Source organism: Tachysurus vachellii, chromosome 2 (assembly GCF_030014155.1).
Source record: "Tachysurus vachellii isolate PV-2020 chromosome 2, HZAU_Pvac_v1, whole genome shotgun sequence".
NCBI lineage: Eukaryota > Metazoa > Chordata > Actinopteri > Siluriformes > Bagridae > Tachysurus > Tachysurus vachellii.
In genome coordinates, this window is record NC_083461.1 from 18,444,099 (window position 1) to 18,460,854 (window position 16,756).

The 16,756-nt window shown below is 43.2% G+C and overlaps 1 protein-coding gene across 3 annotated transcripts in view; it reads left to right on the forward strand.

Moving 5' to 3' along the window:
• mprip (myosin phosphatase Rho interacting protein) overlaps window positions 1-16,756 on the forward strand; it is a 36,697-nt gene that overhangs the window by 2,038 nt on the left and 17,903 nt on the right. For 2 of the 3 annotated variants that reach the window (XM_060861582.1, XM_060861566.1), the window contains exons 2-10: window positions 6,312-6,389; window positions 6,490-6,555; window positions 11,056-11,207; window positions 11,310-11,394; window positions 11,481-11,655; window positions 12,286-12,634; window positions 13,943-14,072; window positions 14,605-14,712; window positions 15,968-16,024. In XM_060861582.1, coding sequence (XP_060717565.1) covers window positions 6,312-6,389; window positions 6,490-6,555; window positions 11,056-11,207; window positions 11,310-11,394; window positions 11,481-11,655; window positions 12,286-12,634; window positions 13,943-14,072; window positions 14,605-14,712; window positions 15,968-16,024 — 1,200 coding nt within the window. The remainder of the gene's footprint in view (window positions 1-6,311; window positions 6,390-6,489; window positions 6,556-11,055; window positions 11,208-11,309; window positions 11,395-11,480; window positions 11,656-12,285; window positions 12,635-13,942; window positions 14,073-14,604; window positions 14,713-15,967; window positions 16,025-16,756) is intronic. The other variant, XM_060861574.1, reaches the window with a different exon arrangement.

Here is a 16,756-nt window from a genome sequence, read left to right on the forward strand (position 1 = left end):
ATCAGTGTTGTTAATCTTGACCTTCAGAATTTTAAGCATTTAACTGCCTCTGTGAATCTGAGTCATATCTGTTCAGATCAGCTGTGCATATACTTTGGATTCCCTAAAAGCCTGATAAGGAGTCACTGTTTCCAGACAGGTCTGACCATGAACTGGGGCTTATTTATAGTGTAGAGTCTTTTCTCATGATGATGATGGCGATGACTTCATCCATTGAGATGAAGTGCATTATCCACGCCTTGGAAGTGCCAAGAAAGCCCACTGAAAAGTGTGCGGTTTAGCATGATGTTATCCTGCCAGGCTTTCTGTCTTACGACCGCAGTCACTCTTTTCCTTTTTAAGCAATATTCACTTCAGTGGCTGCTCTGCCTTCATCCCAGCAAAATCCATCCGATTTTCCTTTGCTGCAAGACATTCCTCACGCCATGCTGTATTTGTGTTTCATTAAAGAAGGAGCCACACACAAAATTGTCTCCTTTAGAGGAGTAATCGGAGCAGCCTGTGTCCAAAATCTCATCCATTTTGCGAAGCCGAACAAATGCCTCGCCAGATTAAGCACTTCAAGGGAAAAGCGTGATTCTGCCAAGGTCTTCAGCTCGGAGGCTGCTTTGAAAAAGAGCATCTCCAGATTTCTTTCAGGTGCTCCAAAACAGTTCAACCTGTCTATCTACTGTCTGTACTGCTCAAGCTCAGGCCTTAATTGGTAATCCTACCTCTGCTTCTGTTTACTTGATCACTAAGAGGCGGTTAGGTCTCATCTTTTACATTGACGTGAATCATTGGAAACGTTAAGCCTTGAACAAATGGGTTGCATGAAGGCATTAAGCTTTGAACACTTAGGAGTCATGAAAGAGAGGAAGTTTTAGACCATTTAAGGCATGTTGCATCCTGTTAATTGGTCTCTCTCTCACACACACACGCGCACACACACACACACACACCTTACTCAAACAGCACTTTGAGCAGAACCGGAGACATCTAGCAGCGTCAGCATCTTGCAGTACACATGTAGGGAGGACTGGGTGTGATTAGGAGTGAGTAATTAACCCTTCCACCACCTGACTCATCTTATGCATTACATCATGTCAGTGGTGATGAACTTGTCTACAAGTGGTTTTGTGAGTACATGAGTACTACTACTAATAATTCATAACGTGGCTTGTATTCTAGTGTAGTTTATTATATTGTGTTTCGCAGCTCAGTGGTTTACGTACGCTAGTGCGAGTTATCTTGTAAAACTGCACAAAATGGCACGCTTTGTTCCCCCCAAATGATGAGCCATTTGGTGTATGACTCTGAGGCATTTCATAACGATGAAGTTGTTTTAAACTCCCCGATACTAGCCGATGTGGGAACCCCCCCCCCCCCCCCCCAACATTTTCTCTCCCATCTCGACTCAAGCTCATACTATAACTCACTGTCCTCACTTTTTCAATGCCAATGGACAATGTTTCGAGTTTCATTAATGCGGGAAAAAAAATCAGACTGTATGTTTGATTTGGCTAATGTTAGACATGGCTGTACAAAAGGTTTTAATGGTAATAACAGTCAAAAGCAATCGATTGTTTTCTTTTGCTTTTCCGTGACTGCTTATTATTTCTTTTTCGGGCTCAGCAGATCTGAGAAAGTAATCTCTCTGTGCATCACCGAAATGGCCGTACTGGGGACGTTTACACATTTCTACACTGCAGAGTTCAAACTAAAGCTGCTGCTAATAACAAGAAATAAAAAAAATACATGTAGCCAGAGTAAGTTTGTCTCTCTGCCTTCCACCAAAGTCAAAGTTAATTAAAGCACTGGGGTTGCATTATCTTGTGATTTATAGACTTTAGTAGATTACATGGAACACGTCCGCTCATCTGGTCCCAATTAATTTGTTTCTAAAGCTGTGCAGCGTGTCATGATGGTTAAAAAGCTAACTCGCCACATTTTGATCCAAAGTGTCCTTAAAGACCAGCAGAAAGAAGAAGGAACTTCACTCTAAGGCTATATATGTCCTAAATATGTCCCTTTTTTATTTTTCTTGGTAAACCAAAAGTTATTTGTGTGTACATGTATATGTTTTGGCTTAAATGGAAAAAAAGGTGTCCTTGTGTCTCTCAGAGAAGCCGGACAGTGTTGTGTCTCTCAGAGAAGCCAGACCGTCTCTCAGAGAAGCCAGACCGTCTCTCAGAGAAGCCAGACCGTCTCTCAGAGAAGCCAGACCGTCTCTCAGAGAAGCCAGACCGTCTCTCAGAGAAGCCAGACCGTCTCTCAGAGAAGCCAGACCGTCTCTCAGAGAAGCCAGACCGTCTCTCAGAGAAGCCAGACCGTCTCTCAGAGAAGCCAGACCGTCTCTCAGAGAAGCCAGACCGTCTCTCAGAGAAGCCAGACCGTCTCTCAGAGTCCTGTTGTCCCCGTGTCACTCTTGGTGGTGCCAGACAGTGTCCCCATGTCCCTCTTGGTGGAGCCAGACAGTGTGTCTTTCTGGGTGACGCTAAAATACGTCATGTTTCTGTTTTGTTAATTTGTTTCTAAGGAAAACAGCAAATCAGTCTGTCTGAAGAGGCAACCATTAATTTTTTGTGCAATAATTTATTTGTTCATACACTTGTGCATTATTATTATTTTTTCCTGATTCACTTCCGCTTTGGTCCCAGATTGTGGAAATCAAATGGCACTTTGGCCACAAGTTCATTTTCACTGCACACTCCAGTGGCTTTAAGTCTTCTATCTGTTTGTTGTTTGCTGTTTAGTAGTTTGCTGCATGTCTGAATTGGGAAACCTTCGGCACACTGAGCTCAGGCTGGACCCTACGGTTGTGTGTTGGTGACTGGACCCAGCACGGTCCAGGAGGAACGTTGTTTCCTTTTACTGTGTACTACGCTAGCAGGGTGAAATAACAACGAAACGTCGTCGGGTTTTATATCCAAATACTGAAACTTTTAAAATATCCATTAGAATGCGATGCCATGTTGTCAGTCACACTCAGGTGAAGAGATCTAGGGGTGTTACAATGTGAACGTATCAAGGTACTAGTCTAGACTAAATATATCATGCCGATCATCAAATGCTCATCAGCTAGTGGTGTAAACGAGGAACAGTCGTTCAAACGTTTGTGCCGAAGTCTCTTTGTGCATCTTTGTGAGTGTTTTGTGTAACAGAAAGATCCAGTCTCCTTTTGCATGTTAACCATGGCTAGTTGTCACACTACAAAACTATACAGGTTTTGCACACAACTCTCTTAACTTTCAGACCTTTCTTTCTCAGTGAAAGGCTTACGCCTTGTCAGCAAGTTGCACTGGATTAATAGGTCACATGACCATAGTACAGCTGTAGGCCGGACTTGTGGTAGTGGAAGTGTCTCCAGGAAGTGTGTCTTTCAGTGTAAAACTAATCCAGTCTGCTATTAGAAAGATCGTTTCCTTAAGGTTCATGTTGTGATGAGCTGAAAGAGAGAAAGGTGAATCTGTGCTAGAAAATGCATTCCAATCAGACACTGTGACTCCGTGGTTAAGGTTTTGGGTCTACTAATAAGAAGGTCATGAGTTTGAATCCCAGATCCACCAAGCTGCCACTGCTGGACCCCTGAGCAAGGCTCATAACCATCAATCGCTCAGTTGTATAAAATGAGACGTAATGTAAGTTGCTCTGGATAATGGCGTCTGCCAATTGCTGTAACGTAAATTAATTTAAATAAAAACAAAGAATTAAAAAACCCCACGCTTCCTACAACCAACAGAATAACAGCAGATAGGTTTTGTCGCCTTTCATGCAGGATTCTATATCTACCCAAATAATACAATGTAAACGTCTCCTTTGTTTATCTGTAGCCATCCTGGCAGCTCTAGGGAGCAAGATTGTGGCTTGTGGGAGGCTTTGGGGGAAGGAGAGCTTGTGAAAGGAAGTGTGGGTTGGGAAAGTGGTGCCCCCCACCCCCTACCCCCAAAGGTCACTTCCACTTTAGAAGCACCAACAGAGCCTGCAAGAAAGGGGGGAGCTGGCCGGCCGAGAGGGGAGGGTTCTCCGCCGGCAGAGACCCAGAGAGTGCATCCAGGGGTGAAAGAGGGGGATGCTGGGAGAAAAAGAGTCCCCCTGGGAACGGTCCGGGGCCGGGAGGAAATTGGAAGTTTAGCGCGATGCCGGCGGGTGAGCCGCGGGGTTTAGGAGAGGAAGCAGGCCGTCAACGTGTGGAGGAAAAGTGCAGGGGTGTGCCGCTGCTCTCCTGGGCAAACCACTCGGCCAACACTACACACGGCACTCACAGCTGGCTTTTGTTGTGCTTTTTCCCTCCTCCTCCTCCTTTTCAAAAGAGGAAAGGAGCAATCGAGCCCCGGTCTTTTTTTAGGCTCTGTTAGTTTCATAAGCTTTATTAAATGGCCTTACGCCCACCGTGTTGTCGGCTGCAATAAAGTGTAAGAGAAGAAAGTATTATTTCTAAAGCAAGTTTTGCTAAGAAGTAAACCAGAGAGTCCCACACAGATAATCCATGCCATTTAAAACAAAAAGCAGACCTGATTCTAAAAGTAAAGCTTTGGGAATTTCTTACTGAATCTGCAGTGTGTTGTAGCACCGGCTCTCGGTACACATGCCAGCGTGAACCTGTTGAAATGCAGGTGAGGCGCTCGGCCGCATTTTTCTGTGAGCGTGTTGAGTTTCAGGGCCATTAACTGTGTTAATATTACACTCTGCGTCTCTGACGTGGCTGTTTGCACGTGAACTTGTCTGGTCCTGCACTGAAGGGTGCCTCCGTGGCCTTCCTCATACAGCAGCCAGCATACAGGAATATTCTCGAGTACTGGAAAGAAAATCTGCACAAAAACAGAACGTTGCATTGCAACAGCGCTGTATTCTCTGTGACAGTATTCACAGCAGTTAGTGTACATGCACACAGTAGCTGCAGCTTTGCAAGTCTTCTGCAGTTATGTGATTTTATTGAACTAGTTTGTGGGGTTTTTTTTGTGTGTCTAGTCTAAAGCTGTGTTGATTGAACGGGCTCTCATGTGACTGAAAATTCCTGTGTGTGGTTGTTGCATTATGCCAGTGGTGTTGTGTAAGTGATTAACTTTTCTTAGGAATTTTTATTTAATTTGCATACACGTACAAGCGCCTTATGTGATTATTTCTTTTTCCTTCCTGTCTTTTAAAGGGCTGTATTTTTGTTTTACTTTCTTCAAATGAACTCGCCCAGTATTACACAAGGTTTGCTTTGGTTACACACTGCATGTCATTAAAAGGAAATAGGGTTATGAGAAGAAAGTAAACAACCCTTCATCAAGCATGCACACAAACACAAAACCACAAAGGGGGAAAAAACAGTTCCATCCTCACATAAGCAATTAATATAAGACGTTTTGTCGATCCAGCGTTTTTCCCTTTTCTGTTTCTCGCTCCAAACATCCGCAACAGCTCATATTTCCGCAGTGCACATTTCAGCTGTTTGGCTCAGTTTTAGCAGCCCATGGCTACGACAAAAAACTGCTGTCTGCAACCCAGAAAACACCACGCAGCATGTGTGGTTCACCTCCTGTAGCTGATCTTTTTCTCACTGCAGGCGACGTGAAATCTGGACCGAGCCGGAGTGCAATCGCTGTGTTCACAGCCAGCTCGTGGGGAAAAATGAGGGGAAAAAAGGCACCAGAATTTGAGTTAACAGACTAAATGCAAATGTGAATGCACATTAAAGCGAGCTGAAGTACTAGTACAGAATGGTTAAACGATAGTTTCGGATCATCCAGTAATTTAATCAGCGTTGCTGAACACCACATGATACTGGCTTTGAATAGATTGTTATTGTGTTAAGTGTTTTGCATTCGATATCAACGTAACAGTTTTTACCACGAGTTTCATGTCACATGCTGGTAACAAGCCTTTTTAAAGGTATCGGGCGTTTAGCGTCGACGTGCATGGAAAATACAACCGAGCAATTAAGGGTTAATGGCCCTGTTCAGGGACGCAGCAGTTTCAGCTTGGTGGACCTGGGATTCAAACTTACAACCTTCTGATCAGTAGACTAACACTTTAACCACTGAGCTACCACACAACATTGAAATTGTCTTTGTTTCAAGCTTTTACAGGAATATATAAATGCAGAATACAGTTTATGGCTCAGCATCTGGGTCTGTAATATTTTCACCTACACATTGCATTTACACAGAAAGAAAATATAACAATTCAGGTTCTAGATTCTTTGGCATGCCTTTGTGATGTCTGTGAAAGTGACCACCCAAAAAGCGGTGCAGATCTGTACAGAAGCCTATCGCACTATAAGTCTTGTCATCGGATCTTGTTAGCGTTTAGTTTCTTCACATCTTGTCCTGTTTTTCTCCCAGGCTAAACCGATCTATGGAGGCTGGCTGTGCTTGGCTCCAGAGGGAACGGATTTTGACAATCCGATGCACAGGTCTCGGGTAAGTTGTTTAAGTTATTTCCTGTCCTCCAGAGATGCTGGTTGTAACGGTTGTGTGTAAAAGTGCTGTGTTTTTCTAACCGGTCTGTTTGATCCTTCAGAAATGGCAGCGGCGCTTTTTCGTCCTCTACGAACACGGCTGCTTGCGCTTCGCTCTGGATGAATCGGTAAGCAGAAGCAAATCCTTTTTATTCACAACAGTGTTCCCATGCAGCAAATGTCGCACAGTGCCAGTTTTTCAAAATACTAAGAGGTGAACAGGGTCAAACCATCATGTGATGTCTTTTATTAATTAAGGTGCATGAACGCTGAAGTGTAGTGAGGGGCGGGTATGATGTGGCCTGTGGTGCGATTACAGGGCTGATATGAGTCTGTTGGATTTACTACAATGTGCCAGGAGTAAAATAGTAAAAAAGCCAATAGTACTGGCTGCCTGATCAAGCCAGAGCTTACAGCGTTTGTATATAATCTGCGAATAATCACAATCTCACCAACGCAGCAACCAAAATTCTGCTTCCTCGTCAGTGACCAAAGTGCTCCTTATAGCATATCCAGTTTAACATTCGCAACGTATTAGTCGATTAGATGAGAAGACGAGAAGGAGAGTCACTCAGCTCAGACCACGTCATTATTTCAGAAGAAATTCTAGGAAGCTCAGTGTGACATAACTTGTGTCCTGGAGGAGAAACCTCAGCACCAGGCTTGAATGGCTGACATCAGTTCAGAGTAGGATAGCTTTTCCTTCAATTGTAGAGAGATGAAGATTCTTTCAGTCCTATTGTCTGCGCTGGCTTTTCGTCTGTTTCGAGACCCCTCAGGAGAACCTGGAGAATTAGGTCAGGGATGTGCGGGTAAGGAGGATGAGGCTGTTCTGTGGAACTCCAGTTAGAATGAAGTTATGAGTGAAACGGTGATCTCAAGAGGCTCCAAAATTAAATATCATGTTTCACTGTTGCGTTCACCGAAGGATAGCATGTGATGGCTATTCACTGGACTTTATTTTGCTCGGTTTTTTCAGCATCTGCCTGATTTTTAAAGAAATGAAATGTGCTGATCAATCTATCTGTTGATGTGGATAAATGGTGTGTGTAGTGCAGCAGGTGGTGAAATTCAGAGCAAGTATCATGTGCTTGTTACTAACATTCTTGCATAACTGAAGCTCATTTAGTAAGTCGGTAGTTTTTTTTTTTGTTTTGTTTTTTTGCCCCTGGACCATTATTATAATATATCTGAAAGCATCATAATTGTATAATGGTCTCTTGATACACAATTCTACAGGATGTCTGTGCACGCTGTAGTATTACAATTCCACTTTACTGGAGCCAAGTGGCTTAAACACGTCCCAGCATGACAATGACCCTGTGCACAAAGCAAGCTCAATGAAGACATGGTTCTCCAAGCTTGGAGTGAAAGTCTCTGTCTCGACCACCTTTGGCATGAACTCGAAAGCTGACCGCGCACCAGTCCTCCTCGCTCGACGTCAGCGCCTGATCTCACTAATGCTCTTATGGCTGAATGAACACAAATCCCCCACAGCTTCACTTCACTTCCTAGAAGAGTGGAGCTTATTCTAACAGCAAAAGATGACTAAATCTGGACAATGTCTCTGTTTACAAGTGGGATTGTCAGGGATCCACATACCTTTGGTCATGTATTACATCTTTCTGTAAAGCACCCATTAATGATTTTATCCATAGTCCAGACACGCATCACGTCTTGGCTACTGATTTATCCACCACTGAATATCTTAAATGGGGTAAGGCAAGTTTTATTCGGTGAGATTTCAGCGAGTGTAAACCAAACAGTACGTTCAGTTATTAAACAGTTGTCAGACGCTGTATTTCTAAAGTTAGGCCAGTTTATAAACCTTGTAGAAAGGACATTATTTACATTGACATTATTTCCTGTCCAGTGTCACCCAAATGAGGATGGGCTTCCTTTTGAGCCTGGTTCCTCTCAAGGTTTCTTCCTCATATCATCATAAGGACAGGCTTTCCAAAAGTTATTGTTTTCTATACTGCTGTAAAGCTGCTTTGAGACAATGTCACTTGTTAAAAGCATTAAACAAAGAAATGAACTATTTGATTGAAATGTGGACAGATACAAATGTTCTGTTTTTCCTTTTAAAAACGGTTTCCATGTCCTCAACGAAATATTAACCGAAGCTGTGTCTAAATGTGGCCACAAAGAGCCGGAATGTTTATTTCTTTAATCCCACTTATCCCTCGCTTGTTTTCATAACGTGCCCTTCATCTAACGAGATCAGCTATAAACAGTACACGCATTTAAGGGCTCAACTCTGAGCTCTCGAAGTGAACTGTTGTGGCTATTAGAGAGAGATGCTCTGACTCTGAAGCCTGCACTCAGAAGAGCTTTCCCGCGAAATGCCCTTATTTGGTGAAACTGCGAAGAGGGCCATCGTGACGTTGCCATACTCTGAGAACATTAGCCCCCTGAAACCACATGGAAATGCAAAAAATGCTCGGAGATTCTCATTCCACCGAAGGCCCGACCGCAATACCTATTTCTGTAACCAGAGCCTGTGTTTAGAAAGCTTAAATCAAATCATCTGCAGAAGACAGACGGCTAGAGGGGCAGAGGGTCATCGCTCATCTACTCTTAAACGCCGTTAGGATGCAGCAGTCATGCAGATCTGTTCATTAGCTTTAGCGAGCACTGCAGCAGAGTGCCGCGTGTCAAATGAAAGACTTCTGGGGGAGGTTTCATAGCCTGAAAAGTTGAAGGTGTTTCAGAGGAGGATTTGTCCTCAATCTACTGCAGTCTTTTTCTTTCACCCTTCGGCTGCAATTTGATTAAATGCACTGCAAGTCAAGGCACATTTCGTAGCGTCTAATAATGCCTACAACGCCATGTTGTTAATCTTTTCCACTCGAAGACAGAAGTCTTAACAGCTTTTATTAGTTTGCTCACTTGGTTGATCAGTCAGTGACTCCCATTTAATCAGCAAAACAAAAGAATTTTTTTTTTTCCCCTTAATAAATAAATAAACAAATAATGGATATATATATATGTATAAGTATAAATTACAAATAATATATAAATATATAATAAATATATTTATATATATATGTATATATGTATAATATGTATATATGTATAATAAATATATATATACATATACACACACACACATACAGCTAGTTATCCAAGGCTGAGACAGTGTTATTTGATCCATTGTTTTGGAAAGCTAATGTAAAGCGTATGAATGACAGACTTGGCAAGTTGAGCTCTCTCTCTCTTTGTGGTGTTAAAAATCAGATATTTTTACCCTGTCAGTGATACTACACACTAGACCACACACTTTTAACTTGTCAAACTGTGGTTTGTTGCTTATCTCTTAAAAAACAGGAAAATAAAGTTCTTCATCCCCAATCGAGTGTAAAGATCAGACAGCAGTGCGATTATAAATGTTAGTAACAGCATTTGTCTACGAGCCGTGAACTCCTCCTGCATGTCGGTGCACAGTATCACTTAGGATAGACGATATTACGGTCCGTGTCACCCGTGCTATTCTGTTCTCTCACAGCTTTGTGCTGAGCGATGTGCCATTATTCACTATGCACTTCTAACACTTGTGACCTGCTGGTGTCTCATTACGCAGTTTTTTTTCCCCCTTCCCCTCAGAAGTCTGTCTGGTGAGAAAGAAACAGTGCTGCAGTTTTGTAGCTGTGACACACTGTAATTGCCATATTTGGCAGTCGCCGACATTTGCTGGCGGCTTTTAATAAAGCAAGATCCACATAAAATGGCCATAAAAGGAACCAGGACCAGACAGCACCTGGTTTACATCGAAAAGGCTGCAAAATGGCTGATAACAGCTCATGCAGAAATGGTGAGATGTGCCACCGTGAATCCGAGCCTCTCGGCAGCTTAAACGTCTGAGACGGACACACGGGTCACACGTCACGTTATTCGGGACAGGATTAAGCGTGTACACTGATGATTCTCCTTCTTAGGATTTGTCCTCTACATTAGCGAGATTTATTTTAAAGACCGTCTCAGATTAGGTCTGTATGTAGCTGCTTCCTGTATTCCCTCATACGGCCCCAAGGTCCATGAAGGCTTCCTCAGTTGGCGTTACGGCTGAGCACCATGAATACATTAGAAGGAAAAAAAGGGTCATTTATATAGTGCTTTTCTCGGAAGCAAAGGGTTCTTTTACTTTTTATTGTATGAAAAATAAACACACAAAGACCCAAAACAGCGAGTAAACAAAAGCTGATCAAATTTCATCAATTTTAAAAATTTTCCCTCGCATTATTTTTTAAAGCAGCAGATGGATCCTGTCTAAGATCACGTTACTTGATGTTATATATCGGAATTAGTGTTCTATCAGTTCGAACACGTAGAGAGATCGTGGCATCTAGCTTTTTAACAACCACCTACAATTCTTATTCGTTTCCATGTGTTATGGCCGTCTGGTGTTTTGCTGTATAAAGATGGAGTCAGGTGCCATAGAAACTTTATGCCACTCTATGTAAGATGCTTAATTGTTTAAAACTAATCTGATTCTGACAGTTTGTGTTTCTTCCATGCCCCCACTCCCCTCCAAATAACTGTTTGGTTGGCAAAAAAACACTAACATGTGCTTAATTTGTGAGCTAGACTGGGAAAAAATGGCATTTTCCATCTGCTTCCTCTCACAGCCAAGCACATTACCGCAAGGAACTGTCAACATGAACCTGTGCACAGATGTGATCGATGCTGAACCTAAGACCGGACAGAAGAACGCGCTGTGTATCATCACACCTGAACAGGAGTACTACATTCGGGGGGACAACAAGGAAATTATCAACGGGTATGTCGGGCACACGTGATTTATTTCTTTTTACTAATCGTTCTAACAGTGCAGTAGCTTAGAACTCTCAGCTTCTCTGATGCAAACTCGTGTTTTTATCAGGTGGAGCGAGCAGCTAGTTGTTTATCCAAGGACCAACAAACAAAATCAAAAGAAGAAGCGTAAGGTAGAGCCAACAACATCTCAGGTGAGTCGTACGACGGCTAAACATGACACTTAGACGTCTGATATTCGTGATTAAGAGTGCTAAGGAGGATTGTCGCTCTCTCTCAGGAGCCTGGTCCAGCCAAGGTAGCTGTAACTGGCTCGGGTATCCCTGAGGCGGAGAAGGTTCCAGACTCCAGCTCCATCATATGGCAGGAGGAGCTGCAGAGCAGAGAAGCCGAGGTGTCGCAGGCATGGTCCTCAACCGACATGACACCCCAGGGCTCACTGCTGACCCCTGCAGGTACGGAGGACTTCCGGTATACCAATTGTAATTGAGTGGTTATAAATAATATATACTTGTCACTCACAAGCACACTAGCCTCCGTTTTTCTGATATTTATTACTATTAATAATAACCATTATGTGCACAAGTGCCAGTGTTTTAGTTAACAAGCCAGCACACGTGTATATTTTACAATAAGAAGTTTGGCTGAAGCAGTTTTGGTTCTTATTTTTACCAGTCTGGTAACCATAATGTGTAAAATTCTGCTATGTGGATGTGGCATGTGTTAAATAACAATAACAGAATCTGCAGCTACTATTCATGGTGGGAGAGGAATGCAGGAAGGAAGACTCTGTCTATAGCAGGAGACAGGAGCATGAACATCCCTGTTCCTGGATGTTTCTCCACACCGCCTGTTCTGTATACAAACGATTGTTTGTTCATACAGTGTGTCCATCGTGCAGAACACCTAGATGATCCAAAACGCATATACACTCTAGTTTTATACCATGGAAAGCCGTCCCAACGCGTTGCCAAAAATAAAAAAAACACGAGTGTGCGTACTAGCAAACTGACAGTGGTTATGAAATGCAAATCTCCACCGATCTAAAATCTGTCCCCACTCTCTCACTTTCTCTCTCCCCCAAGCAGAGGAAGCATCTGTGAGTCGCAGTTTGGACCTGGGCTCTGTTAATGGAGATGAGGTGGACCGCTGTACATTCTCCTTTCCCCCGGGTCTTTCCCAGCCCCCGCAGGACCTGGTTTCACCGACAGCAGGCTTGCTGGGCGGCGTTCCACGTTGCCCTTCGCCCGCACACAGTGAACCCTTCCCTTCAGGCAGCAGTCTGCTGTCGAATGGCTCGCACATCAGCGGCTCCATCAGTTCGCTGGACTCGGACGCCAGCACAGACTGCCATGTGCCCCTCCGAGGACGCAGCAGGCCTGAGAAACGTAGAGAGAGACCAGACCGAGAGGCTGTATTCAGCCCAGAGAGAAGGTGAGCCAGGAAAACCTAGAGTTTAGTCTGTAGGAGAAGACGGGCAGCTGAGTTGCTTCTTCTGATACGGATATTCGAAAGAGATACGAAAGCTCGTGTATATATAACCTAGAACATTGCTTGTTCAGTAACTATACGAAGTTCATATAATATGAGCGTATATAATCTTGGCATTGACTCGGTTGAGAATACGCCAACACAAGACAGACTACAGACAGTAAACACACCTACAGAGTTCTTCTATACGGCTGCTTACGATAAACACACCCAGTCCTTATTATTAAGGCATGATGTCTCCTTGCATTAAGGCTAGTTGTGTAGCTTTTGAGATGGGGATTAGAAAGCAAATCTTTTCCCAATCTCATTTCTCAGTTTTTCTCTTTATTTATGTTGGATATAAACACATTTGTGAATAAACAGCTCTGCTGTTCTTGAGCAGAGATCATGTTGCTGGGATTCTCCTCTCCCACAGCTCAGAGGTCAAAAGCCCCAAAGCCAAGCATTTTAAACAAAGATGCTGCCGTGCCAGTGCGTAGTTGAGAACGCCTCCCATTTTCCTTCTCATGAAAACTATTCAGAGTGGCAACACAGCTCGAACGCTCTGAACCTGTTCAGTGGAGAGAGATGGCTTCCATTTGGGTTTAGGCTAATTTGGGTTTATGGGAACTGTGCCACTTTATACCCAGCAGCCAATGAGGATGAAAGCAGTCATGTGACACACATACCTCACTGACTGGCTGTTTTGCTTCCTTTTAAGGAGGACCTTCATCGCTATGAACTCCCCAAAAAAGGGCAAAATTCAAAATGAGCAATTTAATATTTCCACCCACTGTTATGAACTTCAAATTCCTCAGTGGCAAAATGCGCAAATCTCTCTCGCTCCCTCTCTCCCTCCCTCTCTCGGTCCCTCTCTCCCTCGCTCTCTCTCTCCCTCTCTCTCTCTCCCTCTCTCTCTCGCACTCCCTCTCTCGCGCTCTTTCTGTCTCGCTCCCTCTCTCGCTCCCTCTCTCATTTATTATTATCATCATCATCGTCATCATCATTATTATTCCAAAGCCATCACCAAGAACTTTCATTTTTGGTGCTGTGTATAAATAGCTTTTGAAGTGAAGAAATAATTACAACGTTCAGATTTATTTGTAGCTCACTCCTAATAATATTCTTTAAGTTTAATGGTAGGTTTATCCACTGGTCAATTGTAGATTTAAATGTATTACTTGTATAACACTGTAAATGAATCAGAGTACTTTAGCAAAAAAAGCACACACAACTGGCACGATCAACATTCTGCTCATTCTCTGAGGTCAGCGGCCGCTCGAACGTGATCGAGAAGCTCGAGGCACTGGAGCTGGAGAACGCAGAGAGGATGGAGGTCGAAGAGACGGCACGCGGCGAGGCCAGACAGGGCCGCAGCGAAATGAGACGCTTCAACAGACAGGTACAGAACTGTCTTCTCATAAAGGACAGAAGCTGGGTTTCTTCTGCTGTCAGTATCCTGTTCATCTGAATTCTGACTCCGTTCTCCACCATATATTTGTTTAACAGTTTTGGCAAGCAACATTTCACAGTCTCGTTATTAAGTATTCCTCAATGACATGCTAAATTTCAAAAAACAAGACATTTGTGCTGTTTCAGGATACTTTCCACTTCATATCGTTTAAAGTGGCCGCCTTTTGCTTTTACTTTATGGTTCATTTCATGTTTGATGTTTACTCAGGAAAGATGGCGATTTTGATAAAGAAACCTGCTGGTGTGATCTGAGCTGTGAGGGTTTTCACTTTTCCCTGGAAACGAGGACTGTTAGGACCGTTTGTTCACAGTTGTCAGTCAGCTTTATGAGTTTGGAGTATTCATCAGTATAGTACCGTCCACCAGCTTTGAGTTATCCAGAGAATCGGCGATGCTGGTTCAAGTGATTCAGTATCGATAAGAGTGAGACGTTTTAGAACCATACGTTTTCTGTCTTGTAGGAGCAGAAGCTTGATTCGGGACAGGGTCTGGACTTCCACCACTCCACTCTTCCTCCACTGAGAAGAGCCAAGTCACTGGACCGCAGGACAACAGAGTCAGTCATGACTGTAAGTACTCATTTTTTCCTTCTTCTGGTAGGCATGGATTGTTGACAGGAGATCATCGATATGAAAGGACATTGCATTGTCGCCCAGGGTGTGAAGTCAGTGGATTGGGAAAGAACGCTATCACAAGGCTTTTGTTGTTCTCCGAAGTTTGAAGGTCAGCAAGAATTGAGTCGAAGCCTGTTTTCTACAAAACAGCAAGCAGCTGGTTTGGAATGTTTTACTTGCAGGAACAGAGTGCGTCACTGCAGGGTGAACGACGGAGTTTGAGATATTTCAGTAGTGTTGATCTATCTGATAAGTGTCCTTTGTCTAGGTGTTGATATGCGTCGTCATACGTGCTGTAAGACCACTTGCTTTATAGGCGTTCCTTGAAGCTTTCACTTTCATTAGTATCGATCTGGACTAATCCTGATTGCCAACTTGTTTCTTTGTGGCATCTTTTTTTTTCTGTTATTGTGAGAACACAGATATCCTAATCCTCCAGTGTGTGCTGCTGGGTGTAGCATCCTCCCTTCTCATACCCAGGTCATCTCTATATCCTCCCCGCATTCAACCACACATTCCATTCCCTTCTGTTTGGATTCGTGGCTTTTTTTTCCCTCTTTTCCTGACACTTTGTATGACCGTTTTAATCTTGAGTGAATGCGGGTGTGTGCGTTTGTTTATTCATATACGAGTGGTACTTTAGTGTTTGTCTATATATCTGTAGTCTATTCCATTCTCTGCTCCCTGCATTTCTGGCCACGGTGCACAAATGCCTGGTTTGAGTTTTACAGCCACTGTGTGAATCACTTACATGTGTTTTTTTGTTTGTTTTTTTTGTTTTGTTTTGTTTTGTTTTGTTTTTTTTCTTTTCCCCCTCCTCAACAAATGCAGATGCAGAACTAGATTTATTTTGTTTATTTATTTTTTTTTTGCATCATGATGGAAATCTTTGAAGCTGTTGGCAAACGAGTTTTAAACACCTGCTTAGGCAAGAACCGAGGACCAGAGCCTCGTTTGCAATTCTCCTGGTTCTGACTTTAGGAACGTCAGAATGCCTGTTGAAGTTTGTGTTGTTCAAGGTTTTCTTTACGAGCTTAAGCTTGCAGGTTTGCAGAACGAAAATGTGCACAGCACACGTGCCACCCGGTGCTTATTAGACTTATGCATGTATTTTTGTGTGTGGCGTCACCTAAGAGATGTAAACCGCACTTGCTGGATTGCTCATGTCAGAGCTTTGATAACTGTGGTCTTTTAATTTTCTGCTTTACAGCCAGACTTGCTGAATTTCAAGAAAGGCTGGATGGTGAAGCTTGACGAACAAGGGCAGGTAGGTGACCTATATTATATACAGCCGAGCCCAAGAGCTCTTTTTTTAATCTTAGTTCCTGAGTGTATTTCGTGGTTAATGCAGTTTATTGTACGTAATTAAACAAGCAGTTAAGGTGTGTTAAGGTGTCTAACGAGGGTAAAAACCAACACGTTCTTAATCATGCATTTATTATTTACAACATACTCTCATCATCTACTTTATTGGAAACACCTTGTGCACCTGCACATTCATGCAGTTATCTAATCAGCCAGTCATGTGGCAGCAGAACAATGCATTAAAACCCTGCAAATGTGGGTCAAGAGCTCCAGTTACCTTTCACATCAAACATCAGTGTAAAGAAAAATCGGGATCTCTTTGGACTTTTGGCAGGGTTGGTTGGTGCCAGATGGGTTGGGTTGAGTGTTTCAGATCAGAGTATTGCTGATCTCCTGGGATTTTCACACACCGTGTCTTTTCCAATTTTACACAGAACGTGGTGAAAAACAAAACCTGTCTGGGAAGCGACTAGGTGGTAGGTGGAAACGCCTTGGGAGATCAGAAGCAAATGACCAGATTCAAATCTTTCAGGCTGTCTTGAATTATATAGTAAGTCAAATCAGTTTTTACAAATGTGGTGAGCAGGAAAGCATTTCAGCATGCAAAGATCTCCAGTGCAGCAGCAGAAACCGCTGGGTGGTGGATTGTGCCCCTGTCAGCCCAGAACAGGAGACTGAGACTCTTCTAAACGTA